The sequence below is a fragment of the Lutra lutra genome, chromosome 14 (genome assembly GCF_902655055.1).
Source record: "Lutra lutra chromosome 14, mLutLut1.2, whole genome shotgun sequence".
Lineage (NCBI taxonomy): Eukaryota > Metazoa > Chordata > Mammalia > Carnivora > Mustelidae > Lutra > Lutra lutra.
Genome location: NC_062291.1, coordinates 23,019,815 through 23,041,263, shown reverse-complemented (window position 1 = coordinate 23,041,263; position 21,449 = coordinate 23,019,815). Strand labels below are relative to the sequence as shown.

At 41.6% G+C, this 21,449-nt stretch overlaps 1 protein-coding gene across 1 annotated transcript in view; it reads left to right on the top strand.

The window, feature by feature from the left end:
* Nucleotides 1-14,159: 14,159 nt before the first annotated feature.
* CCDC6 (coiled-coil domain containing 6) overlaps nt 14,160-21,449 on the top strand; it is a 105,584-nt gene continuing 98,294 nt past the window's right edge. The window contains exon 1 of the mRNA XM_047701566.1: nt 14,160-14,468. Within this exon, the coding sequence (XP_047557522.1) occupies nt 14,160-14,468 (309 nt within the window). The remainder of the gene's footprint in view (nt 14,469-21,449) is intronic.

Genomic DNA, 21,449 nt, shown 5'->3' with positions numbered 1-21,449 from the left:
TTGAAATCACTGGATATCAATAAAGTTTATCAGAATTACTTAAATGCACCATATTTACTATACTATAAAACATCACTGGGCACCTGGGTGGCTCAGTCATTAAGCATCTGCATTCCGCTCAGGTCATGATCCCAGAGTCCTGGGATTGAGCCCTGCGTGGGGCTTCCTGCTCAGTGAGGCGCCTACTTCTCCCTTTGCCTCTCCCCCTGCTTGGGTAGGGCATAGTTCCACATAAACACATAGACAATAGGGTGCATCCCAGTTTCAAAAGTGTAAAAAGTGCAATATAAAAATGTATCTTAGAACAAGAGAAAGGGCTATGAATAACATAGTCCAGATCATTCCATAGTTAAATTAGGTCCATTCTAAACACTGTCTTCTTTCTAACGTTGACATTTTTTTCTTTTTCCTTTTTTTTCAAATTTATTAGGGAGATACCACAGCCTGCACCTTTCTTAGAAATACATATTATATTTTCAATTAAATATAGTTGATTCTTATTATTCATGGTAGTTATTGTCTGTACTGTATCTGCAAATATTAAATTAGTGTTTTAGTGAATTAGTGAATTAGCAAACACTGAAGTAGGAGCCATTCCTTCCAGGAGAAATCCAGATTTAGTTTCCTCCGAGCCTTTGGTCACAGAGTTTTCACCAACCCATCAATATATAATCTTGCTTTATGTATGTATCTCTCTAATGACTCCTTATTTAATATCTACTGTTCATTCGTTAACACTGAGCTCATGACCAGCAGCACTGTAACTCATGACTGAAGGCAGCTTCTGTAACACATGCCCTCTTTCTCCCTACGACCTGTCACAGTCTTAGCCAGCTTAGGACACTGGACAGTATTCAGTACTCCATCTGAGGCCATTTTAAACAGTGGAAGTGGGCGCCTGGGTGGCTCAGTGGGTTAAGCCTCTGCCTTTGGCTCAGGTCATGATCTCGGGGTCCTGGGATCGAGCCCCGCATCGGGCTCTCTGCTCAGCAGGGAGCCTGCTTCCTCCTCTCTCTCTGCCTGTCTCTCTGCCTGCTTGTGATCTCTCTCTGTCAAATAAATAAATAAAATCTTAAAAAAAAATTATAAACAGTGGAAGTATCAACAGAAAGCATAAAGATGCAAAACAGGAGGCACTAGACAGACCATGAAAGCGACACTCTTACTGTATAAAAGCTGAAACAAACAGGTTGAGTGTTTCCCTGTTCTACCTTGGGAATGTGTGTACCAGGTGACTCCAATTTTGCAACACTGCACGTGTCTGCAAAGTACCGCAGCAGCACTACATGTATTGATCTGGGGGTGAAAAATACATTTTAGGGAGGAGGGAAATTCACAAATATGGAATCCGCAAATAGTAATGACCGATTGTATTTGAAACACACAGAAAAGTATTAAAACAGTTTGCCATGCATCCTCCAGCCTTGTCAAATCTTAACATTTTGTTACATTGGCATCCAATTTTTTACATACTTATTTTTAAAAGAAATAAAACATTACAAACACAGCTGAAGCCCACTATTATCTTCTCCTCTTTCCTAGAGGTAACCACGATCTTGAAATTGGTGTTTATCAATACACATGACTTCATATATACACAGCATATGTAAGTACTCACCAATGATGATTGGTTTGCCTACGTTTAAATCATTATATGTACTATGTCTCTGCTGCTTGTTTTGTTGTTCCTTAACATGTTTTTGAGAATTATCTATATGGATACATATTGCTCTAGAGAATGTATTTTTCTTGCTATGCAGAATGAGTTTATCTATAAACTCTCCTACCGATGAACATTTCTTTGTCCCCAGATTTTGCTATTTCACACAATTGTGCAAAGATTCTTGCTAATGTTTCCTTGTGTACTTGTGTGATTGTTTTCCAGAATGCATACTGAGGAATCGCTGGATTATAAGAAACATGCATTTTCAACTTTATTATTACTTTTATTACTATTTTATTACTATTTATGACTATTATTTAGTATTACTAAACTGTTCTCCAGCTTACCATTCTATCAGCAATGAGTAAGACAAGAGCGTTCTCGTTGCTTCATGTTCTCACCAACATCTAGATTTAAATTTTGTTGGCAATATGAAGGCTATGCAAAGGTATTTTATTGTGGTATTAATTTGGATTTCACTTACTAGTAGTAAGAGTGAGCATTTTGTCAGCTGTTCATTGGCAGTCTGGTTTTCTGCTTCTGTCAAATTGTCTGATCACTATCCTTGCCTTTTTTCCCTCTAATGGACTGTTTTGTTTTGTTTTTCTCATTCACATATAGGGGTTGTTTATATATTCTGGACACTAATACTTTGTCAGTTATAAGAGATGCAAACATCTTACCTGCTATATGCAGTCTCTTAGGGGTCCAGGCTGACAGGGGTTCTGCCATCTTGAGTTTGTGCTCCCTACAGGGGCCCTGAGGGTTACCATTACAGTTAGCCACAAAAGAAAAGAGTAAGGAGGACTATGCTTAAGATTTTTTATTCTTCATGTGTGGCAGTGGCATACATCACTTCCATTTAGATTCCACCTGGGGAACACTATTGTATTCCCATGCCCAAATGCTAGTGACATTGGGAGATCTTGTCTGTCTGAGTGCCTAAAAAAGGAAAGAATAGTTTTGGTGGATACTTAGCAATCTAATACCTTTAAATTTCTTTCTTTCTTTCTTTCTTTTCTTTCTTTCTTTCTTTCTTTCTTTCTTTCTCTTTCTTCTTTCTACACTGCCATTTTCTGGTTTTAGGATAAAGTTTATTGTCCTCATAAAATAGTTGTGAGTTATTTCCTTGTTTTCTATTTTCTGGAACAGTTTGTATAAGACAGGGATTATTTGTTCTCGGATTGTTTGGTAGCACTCTCTTATAAATCTTTCAGAGCTCGGAGGAGAGTATTTTTTGGAGGAACATTTTAAACTTCAATTTGTTCGATGGTTACATCTAGGTTTTCTATTTGTTCTTGGCAAATAATGTTTTTCGTACAAAAATTGTATATTTTAACTACATTTCTTGTTTCTTGCCTTAAAATTGCTACAGGTATTTCCCCTTACCTGTTTTTCCTTGCAGTCTCCTACTAGTTGTTTATCTGGCATTTTGCTACTTTAGCAGCATCCCTCGTGTTTGATTAGTAGATTTTAAACGATCATTGTTATAAATGTCTGTTAATTTTCATATTTAATTCACTTCTGACCCACAATTTATTTAGAAACTATCTTAAATTCCTTAATATACATAATATATATTATTTTAGTTATATCTTATTAATGATTCAACATTTAATTGCATTATTATCAGAAAGCTTGATCTTGATTTTATGGCAAGGCAAGGAATCATGGTTGGTAAGAGTACATGTCCTATAATGAAGCCATTTTCAGTAAGAATCGTATATATCAGGGCAACTACGTAATCCTAGCTACTGGGGAAAAACTCTTTACAAAAGAATGACAGCTGAAATTACTGATTGAAACTAGGATCATCCATGGATGTTGAAATCATTAGGTCAAGTGATGATAGGAGACAAGATGACAATGTATCCGTTACCATGATGTCACCCTGTCTATTATTTGTTGGGAGAAAAAGGTAAACCATAGTATTACAAGAGTGAAAACTGAATATCACCCCTTTAACTCAGGGATTAATCTTAGTGTCCATTTTTATTTTATTTATTTATTTTTTTAAAGATTTATTTATTTATTTATTTGACAGAGATCACAAGTACGCAGAGAGGCAGGCAGAGAGGGAAGGCGGAAGGAGGCTCCCTGCCGAGCAGAGAGCCTGATGTGGGGCTCGATCCCAGGACCCTGAGATCATGACCTGAGCCGAAGGCAGAGGCTTTAACCCACTGAGCCACCCAGGTGCCCCTTAGTGTCCATTTTTAGTCAACACCCAGACATTATGTTCTTCCTCTATGTGTTACGATGTGAAGCACACAGCATCACCTATGAAATATTCTTGCTAAGAATGTTTAACCTGAATCTGAACAAGTTTTACACCTAAATTCTGGTTTTTAGGAAACACGAAGGGCAGAAGGAAAAGTTAAGAACCATATTAAAAGGAAGAATTGGGCAAATCTAGAAGTGGGGTATTGCATAAGTGTCTTCAGCATCTTAATGACATGAGAAAAGTGATGAAAGGGCTTTATTAAAATTAGAGACTAAAGAGACCCAGAAAATGCAATGCACTGATGTGTGGTCTTTGGTTAGATCTTGGTTTGAATAAGCAAGTTGTAAAAGACATACTGGTGACAATCATGAAAATGATGATATCAGTAGGGTACTAAGGGGTTCCTGGATGGCTCAGGCAGTAATGCATGTGACTTTTGATCTTGGGGTTGTGAGTTTGAGCCCCAAACTGGCCATAGAACTTACTTAAAAAATAGACTACTGTTACAGTATGGAGTCTTCACTGATAGTAAGGGAATTACTATTAATTTTTATTGGTAATAATAACTGTATTGGGGTCATGCAGGAAAATTATTTGGAGGGAAACATTGTAATGTCTCTATTTTACTTTAGAATATCTAAGCCCACCACTTTCTTCTTTGGAAAGAAAAAGACAACTGTTCTGATTTATTTCCTATAGGATGAAATCCAAATTCATTGCTATGGCATAAAAAAAAATGTTTCAAAGCTGGTCACAATTTACATCTTTAGTCACTTTCTCTCTGATGGCTCATGTTCTGGTCTCATTTAGTTTTTCATTGTTTTTGGTTTGCCATTAGCCATTGTTTCCTCATCAAGACGCCCTTTCCTGGGCTCCTGGGTGGCTCAGTCAGGTGGGCATCTGCTTTCAGCTCAGGTCATGATCCTGGGGTCCTGGTGATCAAGTCCCGTGTCAGGTTCCCTGCTTGGTAGGGAGTCTGTTTCTATCTCTCCATCTCCCTTTGTCCCTCCCCCCACTCAAGCTTTCTCACTCTCAAACAAATAAAACACAAACACACGCACATGCACACATACAAACAAAATGCCTTTTCCTTCCTTCTCCAAATAACTATTAAAAAGGATTCCCATGTATATGTGCACTTTTGCATATGCATCCTCACCAAAACAAAACATTTTTAATAATCACAAGTATTGGCCATCTTGAATATGTAAAATATAAACTGGAAGGAAACCTGTCTATCGTGGAAAAGAGGCAGGGAATCAAACTGAGTTGTTATTGTTCTTTTATTTATTTTATTATTATTACGTGTTAAGTAGGCTCCACACCCAGCATGGGACCCAACGCAGGGTTTGAACTCATAACCCTGAGATCAAGATGCTGAGATCTTGACCCGAGTCAGTGCTTAATTGATTGAGCCACCTGGGCATCCCAAACTGAGTTGTTGTTGAAGGAGACTAACTGTTTAAGTATACTGTCCTTTTTAGAAAAAAAGAAAATAATAAAAGAAATATGACCAAATTGCAAAACTTAGTAATTTGGGGTGTTGAGAATGTGTGCTTGTGTGTATCTTATAAAATTTTCTCTCTAAAGGAAAAAATGTGCATGTTTACAGACCGCATTATTTTGTACTCCAGTCCTCCAATTTGTCATTTGAGGAGCTGGGGCAATTTTCTAAATTTTTTTTAGCCTGAGTTTCCTCGTCTTAAAAACAGGGATAAAAATAGTTACATACTCAAGTAGGGTTGTTCTAAGGATTAAACAAATGAACACATATGAAGCACTAAAGCATTTAGCCAGCACCTGGCACAGGGCAAGCACCTAGTAAATATGGGATTTTGTGTGCTGAGACCTGCTCTGTGGCTTAGTTCATTACCACTTTTGGTAAATTATGTGCCTGAATAGAGTTCTTGTTTCATAATTGTTGGGTTATAGGGATACACACACACACACACACACACACACACACACACTTGATCAAGCCTGTTAATTGTGTTCAAATCTTTCATTCTTTTTAATTTTTCATTTACTTAATCTTTCAATAGAGAGATGTGCTATGATCACCTATGATGATTGTGGATTTGTCAATTTTCCACATGATTCTGTTAATTTTTAGTTCATATATGTGAGGCTATATTACTACTGGATACATAATTTTTTTTTTTAATTTTCGTGGTTATTTGTTCATTTAATTATTGGATGCTTCCTTTCTTTTATATCTTATAGCACTTTTGATTTCTTTAAGGGGCTTAATCTGACTTCTTCAGTTTTCTTTTGATAGGTATCTGTATAATACATCTTTTTTCAATCTTTTATTTTCAAATTTTTAAGTCTTGACAGTCTTGTGAGAAAGATGGCTAGATTTCCCCCCCCCCCATTCTGTTTATCTCTGTGCCTCTATAGGTAGGTTCAATTACAGTTTTTATGCTTTCTGATATGTATGTACAAATTTCTACAATCTTTGGGTGTATGTGTGTGATTTTTATTTATTCTGATTTTCTCTGGCTCTTTTCTTCTTTTATTTTTTTAAAACTTCCCAGTGGATTGAACAAGTATTTGCTGGTTCTCCTTTATTCCCTTAACTGATTCAAATGTTAAAAATTTCATTTCTATACCTTCAATGGTTTACTTTAAAATTTTAACGTGCATTACTCAAAAAAAGAAAAACAACAACAAGTGAATCATTATCTTTACTCTCCTTTTGAACATCACAAAGTCTTTAGAATGCCTTAACTCCAATTCCTCTCTCCCATTTGTTGTTATTTTCCAGTATTTTATTTCTCCCTAAAGTGGTAATTATTATTGTTGTTTTTTTTTTTTAAGATTTTATTTATTTATTTGACAGAGAGATCACAAGCAGGCAGAGAGGCAGGCAGAGTGAGAGGAGGAAGCAGGCTCCCTGCTGAGCAGAGAGCCCGATGTGGGGCTTGATCCCAGGACTCTGAGATCATGACCTGAGCCGAAGGCAGCGGCTTAACCCACTGAGCCACCTAGGCGCCCCTTATTGTTGGTTTTTAAACTCCCATATTGATCACCATTATTTTTTATATTTTTTACACTTATGTAGTCAGTATTTGTTTAAATTTAGACACTTCCTTCCAAGTTACTTTGCTCATGGTTCTTTCTTGTATCTTGCTGCTTCTAGAAGAACATCTAGAAAGTCTCTGAGCTGGACTGTTTGTGGTAATGTATTTGTCTTAAAATGTCTTTAATTTAGTCTTATTCTTTTTTTAAAAAAAGATTTTCTTTATTTATGACAGAGATAGAAAGAGAGGGAATATAAGGGGAGCTGTAGAGGAAGAAGTAGGCTTCCTGCTGAGTGGGGAGCCTGATATGGGGTTCAATCCCAGAACCCTGAGATCATTACCTTAGCCAAAGGCAGATGCTTAATGACTGAGCGAACCAGGTGCCCATTATTTAGTCTTATTCTTAAAGAGTATCATAGCTGTGCATAAATTCCCAGTATAGTTATTTTTTCTTAGCACTTTGATGTTATTATTGTATTGTCTTCTGGCTTCCATTGTTGCTATTAAGATATCTATTAACACTCTAATTATAGATAATTGTCTTTTGAAGTAGTCTCTGTTTTTGGTTTTCTCTCTGGTTTTATATAGGATTGTTTTAATTTTTTTGTACTTGTTCTTCAGTTTTTACCAATATATGTTTGAATTCTTCTTGATATACTTCTATTTTTATTTGTCTTATTCTATTCTTTTTTTTTTTTTTTAATATGCTCCATGCTCAATGTGGGGCATGAACTCATGACCCTGAGATCGAGAGTTACACAGTCTACTGACTGAGTCAACCTGGTGCTGCTATCCTATTCCATTCTTATTTTACCTCTTGAATATGACCATTCATATTTTTCTATCAATTATTTAAAGTTCATAGCCATTATTACTTAAAATATTGCCTCGATTATTCCACTTTGTTCTCTAATTCTGAATACCTACTAGACATATGTGGGATCTTGCTTTTCTAACCTTGCTCTTATATCTCTGTATACCTCTGTGCTGCATTCTAATTTCCTCAGATCTATCTTCTAATTTGCTAATTCTCTCTTCAGCCGTGTCCAGTCTGCTCATTAATTTACTCCTGGAGGGTTTTTTAAAAATTATTCACTTAATGAAATGAAAAACTGCTCAGGTGGCAGTTCAGGTGTTCCCAACTGAAATAAGATAATTCTGATAGAATAAAAGCCCTGCCCTCATGCTCCTGCTTCTTAGATAAAAATAACCAAGATATTCAGTCACCAAATTCCCTCCACTTTTTGACAATATCTAATTCAGAACTAACTCTTGCCCTCTTAAACCTTGCTTAGAATCACCCAGTTCAAGCATAAATCCTATAACAAACCCCTCCCACAATTTCTGTGGTGTACATTCTCCTTTATTGTTGCAAGCTAAAGAAAGTTAGCTTTTGTGGCTGCAAATGTGTTACTGGTCTTTGGTTAATTGATTTTTAGCCTACTATATATTTTAAGTTCCAAATATTTTCTTTGGTTGCTTTGTAATTTGTACTGTCCTGTTTTCAAGTCCGTTTGTGTGTTTTTCTATCTTATGTTTTCTATTCCTTCTTTTATGGCTTTTATTTTAAACATACTTAATTTTATCTAATCCAACTCTCTCCAACACTTGTCTTAACTGAAATTCTAGAGATACCACCTTTCCTGTTCTTTTTTTTTTTTTTTTTCAAAGATTTTATTTATTTATTTGACAAGGGAGATCACAAGTAGGCAGAGAGGAAGGCAGGGAGAGTGGGGGAAGCAGGCTCCCCGCTGAGCAGAAAGCCCAGATGTGGAGCTCAATCCCAGGACCCTGAGATCATGACCCGAGCTGAAGGAAGAGGCCCAAACCACTGAGCCACCCAGGTGCCCCACCACCCTTCCTGTTCTTTACTGTTTGTTAATTTTTATTTGAGAGGGATTATTTCTCTGTGTGTTTTATAATCTCCAATTGTAATCCCATTTTCATTTTAAGACTGTCTCCAGAGGAAAGTTTTGCTTATTTCTTCCAGGTAAAATAGAAATACTACCATCTTTATGCCAAATATTTTTGTTAGCTTATTTTCTTGGTTGGATTTTACATAGGGTGCAAATACCCTTTTTAAGTATGTTTCATGAGATTTGACAAATGTATACATTTGTGTAACCACTACCATAGTGAAACTCTAGAACACTTCCATCATTCCCAAATTTCCCAAACCAAACTGACTTTTAAGATACTATGTCAGGTTGGGGATTTTTGGACCATGTAGGTAGTATGAAGTATATACGTGAAATCCCTAACTCCATGAGGCTTAGGTTTAGATGATAACTTTTCCAAAGACTTTTTTTTTTTTTAAACTCTGAAACCAGTTTAAGGCAAACAAGCTTCCTTGTTGCCTTCCTGTTTGCAGGTAAGAAACTTTTGGCATGGTGTGGCTTTTTGACTGGCATTTTGTAGGTTCCTTAGTTACATCTTCCTGCCTGTATGGCCCCAAGTCCCAAATTCTGTCCTTGATGGGCATTAAACTCATGATTAACAAACCCCACAATGCTGCTGCTCCAGTCTCAGCAGCCAGGTCATTACTGTGGTTTTAGTGACTCTCTCCCACCCCCCCCGCCCTTCTTTTAAAAGATTTTATTTATTTATTTGGCAGAGATCAAAAATAGGCAGAGAGGCAGGTGGCGGGGGGGAAGCAGGCTCCCTACCAAGCAGAGAGCCTGATGCGGGGCTCCATCCCAGGACACTGGGATCATGACCTGAGCCGAAGGCAGAGGCTTTAACCCACTGAGCCACCCAGGGGCCCCCGTTCTCCCCTTTTTTGATTTATATATTTTGTTGAAGTGCAAGATACATATAGTAAAGTACATAGATCATAAATCTATAGCCCTATATCTTTTCACAAGTGAACATATCTATGTAACAAATAACCCTGACAAGAAAAAAAAATGTTATTAGAAATCTTCTAGTACCCCAAACACTATCTCCTCCAAAAGACTATCATTATTCTGATGTCTAACCTCATAGGTTAATTTTGCCTGTTTTTGAACTTTATATAAATGCTATCATACAGTATATACTCTTTTGTGTCTGTCTTTCTTTGCTTATTAATATATTTGTGAGGTTCACTCATGTTGCTTCATGAAGCTGTAGTTTGCTCATTCATGTTGCTGTATATTATTCCATTCCATGAATATAACAGGATTTATATTGTAGGTGAACATTTGGGTTGTTTCTAGTTTTCCTCTTTACTTTGGAGCCTGGGATTTCCCTTTACTTTCTTTCAAGTTCTGCTGTGCCTTTAGTATCATTTAAAAAAGCATTTCTGGATCAGGAATTCAGTAAGTTCTGTGTCAAGACAAATTTTAGATTTTCTAGATTGCCAAATCTCCAGACATGTAAGTCATATGTTTCATTTTTTGTTTTTTATTTTTGAAATTCTTACTTGATTCTCATGTAATTTAGCTGATGACATATCTCTTTTGTCTGTCATTTGTAGAGACAGTTTTGATCTCTTTGAACCAATGATGAGTGAACACAAACAGGAGGATAGAGGTGAGATATGTAATTAATCTTGTCGTCATGATCTTTTGCCAGGGTGGGATGCGGGGTATGCAAGACTAGTTTGACATCAATAAGTGTAAAATATTGAAAAAAAATATTAAAGAAATGGGGTGGTTGGAGATAAGCAATAGTAGGATGGATGGATATATTTCGAAATCAACTATTTTTCAAGAAAATGATAACACTAAGTGGCCCATTCTTCTATGATTCTATCTGAATTCTGGCACTCTGAGAGCCAGCTCATATTGGCTCATTCCTATTCTTTTCAAAACTGCAACAACAGGGGCGCCTGGGTGGCTCAGTGGGTTAAGCCTCTGCCTTCGGCTCAGGTCATGATCCCAGGGTTCTGGGATCGAGCCCCGCATCGGGCTCTCTGCTCAGCGGGGAGCCTGCTTCCCTCTCTCTCTGCCTGCCTCTCTGGCTACTTGTGATCTCTGTCTGTCAAATAAATAAATAAATCTTTAAAAAAAAAAAAAAACTGCAACAACGGGTCTTGCCACCACCCAGAGAACCCATTCCGAGTTTGAATGAAATCACTAGTATGTGGCATTAATGTAACTAGGCATGTACAGCAATATATATATAGCCATAAAAAATAAACAAAACTTCCCTATGATTTATGGCATTATTTTAATTTTCCAATTGGAAGGTTCAAGGCCATAGAGTAAATCAGCTGCACAAAGGGCATTAGACAAAGAAAGATTGTGATGTTGTGCCTTGTAATTAGATTATAAGATATTCTTTTCCTTTGTCGTTATATTTTGCAGCTCGACTTTAGGGCAAAGGTAAATTTCATTATTTCTCCCATGGAAGTGATTATCTAAATACGTCTTCTTCCTCCAGGCAGCACACACTGCCACCTATCCTGATTCATTTCCCCTAGAAAGCTGAGAAGGAGTTTTATAATGATATTATTGGTTTTGTAACTAGTGTTTCCATTGCAATGTTATTACTGAACCAATGTTGTGATAAATGGTCTGTTTATAAGGGGAATCACTTTTACAAGAAGTAGAAAATTAGACACGCTTCTGCTTTGCAATAACAATAAAAACCACAGTGAAAAAAATATTCCCCGGTTTATTCCCATCTGTATCAGCAGGGAAGCTTTAGAAGATGGCTTTTCCTCCAAAGTCTTCTAAACACAATTACTGCCTACAAATACCATGTCAAAATGCAGTTTTCCTCCAGATTCTATTCAAGACTAATACATGTTTAAGCTTCCTATAACATGGGCCCTTTAAGAAAGTCAGACGCTTTAAACCCCACCCCCGTGCTGACTTGAAGGAGTCAGTCTTTCTGAGGTAGTTGGTGATAGAGCGAAGAGAGAGCCAACTTGCCCGTTGCTCTGCCTGGAAGGAATGTTTCCGTTGCAATAAGCTCTAAAAGTGGAAGCTTTAAGATACTGTAGGGTAGGGAACAATAGAAACTTGTGAAGTATGGAAGTCAGACCGGCTCGAAGATTCTATCACGGAGCTGAATAAAGTGGAAAGAATGCAGTTAAATCTGAGTTTCTCCCGGGGCTGCCGCTCCTTGCTAGGTTTACTCTCCCCATTTCACCCAGCAAGTGAGTTTCCCAGAAGCCGTTTCTACTTTAACGAGCTGCTTGTCTCAGGTACCAGATCCCAAAAAGAAAAGTCAGGAAAAGAAAGAGAAGTAAGTTTCAGGGAAAATTACACTGGATCACTTCTAACAATTTACACTGGATATATGCTTCTGAAGAGCCAAACCCGTTCTTTTGTTGTTGTTGTCTCCTGCCACAGCAACCGTGATTAAGTTCAGAAGTCCTTTAGCACCAAAAAATAACTAGGAGAAATTTGGGGGTTAATTGCAGTTGGCATTTCTCAGCTGTCTGCTAGAAGCAGCCATCTTGGTAAGAGATGATGTCATTTGGAACACTTGGAGTTGTAGTTTGTTCCGAGGTACCAGTTTCCATTAGCCACTGAATGACAGTTTAATCATTAGATCAAGTTTAGGTTTAAAGATAAGGGGAGGAGCAAGAATAAAAAATCATTAAGTCCCCCTCTTTATTCTTCCTGACACATTATAATGGTTTCCAAAAGTTCAAAGCAATAGAAAATTTTCACTTTTTTTTTTCTATTTTCTGCTTCCAAGTGTTTGTTCTTTCCTTGACTAAGCTCAGATAATAACTAGTCTGGTCAGTTTCACTTTCTAATTTTTATACATAAGTGAAAGCTGTTTTGTGTCAATAGTTTAAAGATGTTTAGAATCATCTCACCTGCTGGGCGGATTTCCTGCAAGACTTTCTTTGGGAGGGAAGAGGGGGAATCAAAGTTTAGATTTCAAATTTTTTATACTTCAAAACTAGAACCCTGAATTAGATCACATTAGACTAATTAATGTTTTATTTTTAACCTAGTAAAAGTTTTTTTTTTAAATAAGTATCTAAGCCCCATGCTTAGCCACTTTATTTTTTTAAAGATTTTTATTTATTTATTTGACAGAGAGAAATCACAAGTAGGCAGAGAGGCAGGCAGAGAGAGAGGAGGAAGCAGGCTCCCCGCTGAGCAGAAAGCCCGATGCGGGGCTCGAACCTAGGACCTGGGATCATTACCTGAGCCGAAGGCAGCGGCTTAACCCACTGAGCCACCCAGGCGCCCCTAACCTAGTAAAAGTTTTGATGGTTACGCCGTATTCCCACTTGATCATTATTTGTATAGCAAATGCTATGTCTTCGGAAAACTGGCACTTAAAGAGTTGGGCTTTAATCCATAGAAAGTGTTTCTTTTTTTCTTCGTGGATTAGACAAGTGTTAGTATCTCCGTCCTATTGCGTGACACGTCCTGGCACTGTTCTCAAGATGCAAAGAGGAAAAGAAAAAAATAAGTTGCACCTTGTTTGAACAATTGAGCGCAGTAAGGTTTATGAGATTATTAGGAGGAGGAGTAAAGAGAGCGCGTGTCTCTTCAGTAAATTCTTTCTTAGCAAGGTTAACCTGTGGCCGCCGTTGTTGTTTTCCCCCTCTGGGCTCCTGGCGGGGGAACTTTCTGTTCTCTTAGAGCTATCCTAGGCTTCCCCGTGAAGCTCACCGAGAAGATAAAACTGAAAGGGCTGCGTCTATGTTTGAAACAGACAGAGGGAGACAGGAGCACACGCAGTCGGCGGAAGATGGGGCCCCGACTCGTCCAGGGCTGGATGCGGGAGCCGGCGTGACCTTTCCACGTGTCCCCAGCACCTGCGAGGCTAGCGGGGCACTCGGTTTTCTTTTCCCGGGAGTCCGCGCGAGCCCGGAAGAGGCTGGGCGGCGGGGGGCTTAGGTCTGGGGGCAAGAAGGCCCTCCCTCGGAACACGTGCGGCGGGCGCGCAGCTGGTTCGGGGGCTGGCCCGGCGTTGCAGCACCGGCAGGGCCGGCGCGTCTTAGGACCAGGGGCCGGCGCCGGGAGGCGGGTCGCGGCGGCGGCGGGCGGGTCCTGGAGCTCTCGGCCAGCTTTGTAGGGCGGCCTAGCGTGCGCGCCAGGCCCGGCTGGAGCGAGCCCCAGTGCAGTACTGCCCGAGCCCGGGCGGGGTCTCTGTTCTCTGGCAGAGGAGGTCCCTTGGCAGCGGGAAGCTCCCTCTCTTTCTCTCGCCGCCGCTCGGAGTCTGCGCCCTGCTGCCAGGCGCCCAGCTCGGCGCTCCCCTGTGCTCGCCCGGCGCCCACTCATTCGCAGCCCAGCCTTCGCCGCCGCCGCCTCCCTGCTCCTCCTCCTCCTCCTTTCCCCAGCCCGCCGCGGCCATGGCGGACAGCGCCAGCGAGAGCGACACGGACGGGGCGGGGGGCAACAGCAGCAGCTCGGCCGCCATGCAGTCGTCCTGCTCGTCGACCTCGGGTGGCGGCGGTGGCGGCAGCGGCGGAGGAGGCGGTGGCGGTGGGAAGTCGGGGGGCATTGTCATCTCGCCGTTCCGCCTGGAGGAGCTCACCAACCGCCTGGCCTCGCTGCAGCAGGAGAACAAGGTGCTGAAGATCGAGCTGGAGACCTACAAACTCAAGTGCAAGGCACTGCAGGAGGAGAACCGCGACCTGCGCAAAGCCAGCGTGACCATCGTGAGTGCCCCCCGGGGGCGCGCCGCGGCGCCGACCTCCGCCCGCCTCCGGGAGAGGCTGCACCTGGACCCGGCAGCCCCCGAACTCCCCGAGGCTCCCGAGAGCCCGCAGCAAGCACACTCTCTGCCAAGAACTGCTGGCCCCCGGGGGGTGTGGGGGAGGGAGGTGTCCCTCCGAGGCCACGCAAGTCTGGCCTCCCCTGGGGGGTCAGACTCCTCGTGGGGTGTGGGAGATCGCTGCTGGACAACCACCCACGTTCCCGTTTCGCCTCTGGGGAGGAGGCCCCTCCCGGGAAGTGCTGGAGGCTGGTGGCGTGGCTGGGGGGCGGGGTGGGACTTCTTTCAGTCCTAGCAAGCCTAAGGGGTGAGTCCAGAATCTGGGGCTCCCTAGGCTGTGGGAGAGGGAGGAACCCGGAGTCAGTTCCAGGGGCCTGACTGGGGGTGCTGGGGGGTGCGTAGTTGGGCTCGGCACTTCGCTGGCATCTGGAAGGCGCTAGCTTGATCGCCCGGAGAGGGGGCGGGAGAGAGTGGCTGGGAATCCGGGAAGTGGAGTTTTCTGGCCAGGATTGAGAGGGAAGGGCGGGTACCGGAGCTGAGGCTCCCACCTCCGTTGGAAGTCCTTTCCTTGGTAGGGGTTGGGGTGAGGGGTGGCAGCGGCATTATACAGCCGGGCGAATGCAGCATCTTGTACTATACTGGATAGAGTGAAGGGTATGAAGCTTGGACGGGCTCAAACCATGGTATTGACCGACTCCTTTTCCCTTGCGAAGCAAGATGTACGTGTGTTTGCTTCATTGGTGGTGGAGTGCCTGGGGGTATTTTGTCTGAGTCCAGATTCTTGATGAAAGAACAGGCTGTCTGTTCTGTTTCCACCTAGCCCCCGAGGCTCCCCCGAAGAGGGTAAGATTAGGTGTTGTCTTCTCCTTGCTGCTGTAGCAGGCGGTTAGAAAGGCCACTATAGCCGTGATGAGGCGAAACATAACTGGCAAAAGTACACCGTGTGCTCTCACCTAATATCCCTGCCAGCTAGCCACATCATTAACATGCAGAATCCCCATACAGACAACTCTATTCAGATCAAAACAGTTTCCCAGCCAGGAGCAGAGAGGAAAATGTCAAGAAATCAAGGGGATAAATTACCATAGTTGCTGCACAATAGCTGATTAGCCTGAATCTTCAGATGGAGAAAAAGGCATGAATCTGGGAGTGGATCAAAGATGACAGTCTGGGAATGAAATGGGGCAAGTTTAGGATGCCCCTGTGCCAGCAAAAGTCTTCAGCGGAGGAGTGAGTGGGTATGTGTGTGTGGGTGTGTATGCTCCCCCAGTGCTAGCTTATACGTGGGACCTGGATGGCATTCTGAATTTGCTTAGGAAGCAGATTTCCACCAAAGTTTCAGTGTAATTGGCAGCCTAAATAGAAATCGATTGTAGAAAGACACTTTGCATGCTCAAATCCAGTCCTGGTGAATGGAATTGGAGCAACATTCATGTGTTTCCAGACTGTCAAGTTCTTGACGTGCCCTTTCGGTAGGAAGAGGGAGGAATTTGCAGAGGCAGCCACTTCCAAGCCTCCTCTGGAGCTTTCTTGGACGAGAGAGATGTCTCTTCTGAGTGGGGGCTTGAGAAGAGGGGGAAGTTGGTGGAAGCAGTTTATTTAAGGTTCAAGTTAGTAAATGAGAGGGTTAGTCTCTTGGAGAACGTGAATGTCAGAAAGTAGTAAAACTCTATGAAACGGAATCCCTAGCTTCTTGTATACAGTGAGCAATTCAGGCTGTTTTTGTTTGTTTGGGAGAGGATTAGGGGGTGGAGGTACTATAAAAGGGTATCTGTTTGACACTTGACCATATTATAAGTAGGTCTGTAAATTGTACACAAACATGTTGGCTTTGCACGGACAAACATGTTCATTCCTGGTGTATAAGATAGAGACCTTCTGAACCTTTGGTTTGAAGAGTGTGTGAGGTGGTGGCTTTATTTCTAAGCATTTACCCTCAGCTAAAACTGACGTCCAACCAAATCCACTTTGTGAAATGTTCTGTGGCCTTACTGAGTAGAGTTTTAAAATTGTTGTGGATGACAGCCTACAAGTACGAAAAGCCGCTCAGTTCTTCTTTAATCTCTGATTCATAGATTCAGGGAGACAAATAAAAATGCCTGTGGTTTACCTGGTTCCTTAGGACTTGGCAGGTGTTATTAAAGCAAACGCAGAGAAGAGATCCCTTTAAGCTTTTGAGAGTTTCGGTAACTGGTCTGGGACCCAGATTGTGTTGAAGTGGTTTTGACCTCTTAGGTATGTAATTTGGGTCGAGAAATGTGTGTGATTACATGAAATGGGTCTGTGGGTGTAAGGGGTCCATTGAACAATACCGTATCGTAATTTATTGTTGTGGTTAAGCTGCACAACCTGTAACAACTCTAACTTAAATGTAACCCTTGTTAGTAGCTGCCTAGAAAGGCTTGTATTCAATTAAATAAAGGCCTCGCTCGATTTTTCACTATTTTAGTTAATCTGAAGGGAAAATGGCACCATAATCCTATTACTCGCCTTCCTGCCTTTTATTATTTCCTCTACCTATAATGTTAACTTTCATGTTCTTGGGCACTAAAGATAATTATGGATGTCTTTCCTCTCCCCTGAACATGTTCAGAAAGATACATTGCTCATTAGCCACACCCTGGAGGAGAGGTACCCTCTTAATCTGTCTCTCTCTTTAAACAGTTTATTTTTCAGAGCAGTTTTAGGTTTGCAGCAAAATTGAAGGGAAGTTGCAGAGATTTCTCTTAAACTCCTTGTCCTGCTTCCCCTCCCCCATTATCAACATTCCCCTCCAGAGTGGACATTTGTTACAACTGATGAACCAACTTTGACACATCATCATCATCACCAAAGTCCATAGTTTACATTAGGGTTCACTCTTGCTGTTTGTACATTCTGTGGATTTACCATTATAGCATCACACAGAGTAGACCAAGTGCCTTAAAAATCCTCTATCCTCTGCCTTTTTATCCCTCACTAACCTGGCAACCGCTGATCTTTTTTACTGTCTTCATAGTTATCCATTAACCTACTGAAGGACTGGGTTGCTTCCAACTTTTGGCATTTTTGACTAGAGCTGCAACAAACATCTGTGTGCAGGGTTTTGTGTGGACAAAAGATTTCTGCTCCTTTGGGTAAATACCAAGGAGAGAAGTTACTGGATTTTATGGTAAGAGTATTTTTGATTTTGTTAAAACACTGCCAAATTTCCTTTCCAAAGTAGCCGTACGGTTTTGCATTCCTGCTGGCAGAGAATGAGAGTTCCTGTTGCTCCACATCCTTGCCAGCATTTGGCGTTGTCAGTCTTTTAGATTTTGCTCATTCTGACAAATGTGTAGTGATACCTCAGTGTTGAGCCCTCTTTTTTTTTTAAAGATTTATTTATTTTAGAGAGTGTGTGTGTAAGTGGGGGGAGTAGTGGAGAGAGAATATCTTTTTCTTTTTAAAGATTTCATTTATTTATTTGACAGAGACACATCTGGACAGGGAACACAAGCAGGGGAGTGGGAGAGAGAGAAGCAGGCTTCCCGCGCATCAGGGAGCCCTGTCTGTTCCTATGCAGGATCCCAGGACCCTGGGATCATGAGCTGAGCTGAAGGCAGATGCTTAATGACTGAGCCACCCAGTTCCCCCCCGCCCCCCAAAAGAATATCCTTAAGTAGACTCCCCACTGAGTGTGGAGCCCAGTACAGGGCTCTATCCCAGGACCCCGAAATTGTGATCAAGCTGAAACCAAGAGTTGGCCACTCAACTGACTGACACCCCCCTCCACCTCCCATGCGCCCTCTTTTAAAAACAGTCCAAAGGCTAGTAGAACTCTTAACCGTGGTAATTTCTGTCTGTCTCTTTTGGTATATAAGTACTTGTTTGGATCAAGCTTTCCATTTAATAAAGGGCTGGTTTTATGGGTCTGTGTGTTCCCAGCACATATATGATAGAGGTAAGCATTATGTGCAGAGAAGAATCCTCTGTATGAGGCCCTTCATGTGTCCAAGCGCCTGAAGCATCTGGGAGTTACAAGCTTGGCCCTGGGGCTTAGGGGTGAGATGGAATGTTTTGAGTGGTTATCCAGTTTCTTCCGGTAAATCAGTAGTGGAACCAGGTTGTTGATTATAGATCATAATTTCTTCTTTGGAGTGGAGAAAATAAACAAAAAACAAATGCTCAGTAACTGTTGAGTAGCTTTTAGATGTTAGGCTAGATCCATCAGCTTGTATTGTGGGTGAAAAATATAATTCGAGGTGATCTGATTCATTGTCATGAGAGGGGTCCATGGGTGGTGGTGTCCAAGCAGATGAGGAAGTGCGTTAGTGGGCAGTCACTGGATGGCTTCACAGTTCTAGACTGGTTAGTTGCTGGGCTTCTCAGAATATAAGCAGAGCTTCACACCTGGCGTGGCTAGTTCTCTAAGGTGTGGGCTTTTCTGAGACCTGTTCAGACCTTCAGCATGTGTCTGGCTTGAAAATCAAGGCCTGAAATAAGTCACTAGTATTGAAAGATCTTTCTCTAACTATAAAATTAGTACTTTATTATAGAAGTTTAGGGTTACAGAAATAAAAATGCATTTTGAGGTTATGGTAGAAAAACAGGTTGGTATGGCACAATTAGAAAACCTGGCTATTTTAAAGATCAACAGTGTAATGATCTCATTAACCAGTAAAAGCCACCATATAGTAAATGTTGTGGATATGGGATTATTTACTCTGGAAGCCTCATACACTATTTTCCATTTTTAAGACTTCATTTTGGCAGACTCTGATGCTGTCGGATTAACATTGCCCTTGTAAAGAGGTGTAGTGTGTCTTTTTTTTTTTCCCCTGTTAAAAATTTTTTTTTCCCCTTAGATTCTTAATGGAAACACCCAACTTGAGATGCAACTTTGAGAAATGTATGACCTAATTGTACACAAGTTCAGGCTTCTTAAAAAGGCTGTATTGTTAGATTTCTTCTGCAGTTAAAAGTCCTTCATGTTCATAGTTCCCTTCAATGTATTTCATATACTGTATTTGTATTTGATTAAAGAAACACAAAACATTGGAGGAGATTATGTTAGTCTTTTGCTGTGTTTTCCTTATTTGTTTTGCTGGGGATGAGGAATAGTTCAGAGAATCACCAGGACCTGGTTTGTGATGACTCTAGTTCAAGACCAGAAAGACTGGCCTATAGCAAAAACCTGAAAGAGTTATTGCTTATTTTATTTATTTATTTATTTATTTTTAAATATTTTATTTATTTATTTGACAGACAGAGATCACAGGTAGGCAGAGAGGCAGGCAGAGAGAGAGGGGGAAGCAGGCTTCCTGCTGAGCAGAGAGCCTGATGTGGGGCTCCATCCCAGGACCCTGGGATCACGACCTGAGCTGAAGGCAGAGGCTTAACCCACTGAGCCACCCAGGCGCCCCGAGTTATTGCTTATTTAAAAACTTTTCATGGCCCCCCATTACCCTCTGAATCCAGGTAGACTTTCTGGTTGTTTCCCAGGCTCTGCTTGGTCTGGCCCTTGTGTGCTTCCCAGAGGTACCCGTCATGTTCATATCCCTCACTTGGTTGAACTGCTGGTGTCTTGGAATTTTAATAGATTTCTCTGACTCCTCTAGGATGTACTTCCCACTCTTACTCTTATTCCTTCCTCCTCCCTTCCCTTCTACCTCATAAATGCAAGTAGACTAGATTTTCCACCCCCCACCCCAGTGTGCATGGCATTGCCTCTTTGCCAGGCACACAGTGGATTATGTGCCCATTCTTGTGGTCCCACAGGACCCATCTGTTGCTCCTTCTACATCCCCATCACATAGGTCTCCCCCAGCAGATGTGTAAATTCCTTTTGGGGGGCAGAATTTGCTTTGTTCACTCCCATTCCTCAGTGCGGGGCATGTGGTAGATACTCAAGGGTATGTTGGCTTGACTCTGGAGGCATTGGGTGGTGGAGGTTTTTGTTCTTGTTTTTAATTGGGTGAGGGTGCCCATACTGTCTCCTGACTGTGCTCTAATAGGGCCACTCTCCTGCCTGTGTCATGAGACACTGTCTTTGCCCTGGTTGGTTAAACAGAGCAGATGGATGAATGGATACACTGTATACTTTGGGAGACTACTACAATCAAGGGGCCTCCCAAGCCCTTGCCCTCTAACCATGGGTGATGTTGTAGGCTACCTTGTAGCATACATCTACATGTTCGTGATACATTTCACCTCTGAAAGGGGGACAAAGTGTCTTTAGGTTCACCTTTCCAAGGATTTTTGAGCCAGGCTTTTAGGGGGGAAAAGTGGCTCAGTTGGAAGTGTTCAGATTCACCCCTTCACTTTTGGTGATGGTGATCGATCTATCACTCTAGGGTTTCTCGTAACTTGTTAATGGTAAAATGCCCCACAGCTTCCTCTGGGAAGCAGCTTTGGGCTGTAACGCATCTATGCAGGTACCAGTAACCCGAAGCTCCAGTTGGGGAAGTATCTGTAGACAGGATTGGGAGACTTGCTGAATCCTTGTGGATGACCACGTGTGGCTTACAGAGTGGAGTTCCAGGGGGTTGATAATAGTGTCCCACACAGTGTACTTGCATTCTTTTTTTCTTAAATCCTTCCTTGCAGAGATAATTGCATTTACACCTAGAAATGCTAATCTGAGCTTTTAAACCCCAGCCAGGCCGAACAAGGAGTAACAGTTCTCTTCCTCTTTTTTTCCCATACCTCTTCCCTCAGTGGGTAGGAGTTTTTTGTTTTCAACCACAATGCTGCTGCTGTTAGATAAATTGAATTATTGTCAAAGGTGGTGAATTAAGTGTTCATAGGTTCAGGGTGTTCTTGCTTGGTGGTGGTTGAAGCTTTCTTGACAGGGAAACTAATGCTTGGGAAAATGTTTCTAATTGTCAGGATCTTGGAGGGGTGTTAACTTGCAGACTCTTCATTCTTCCCCAAAACTGTCAAATTTCCTTACCTTTTTTGGCTG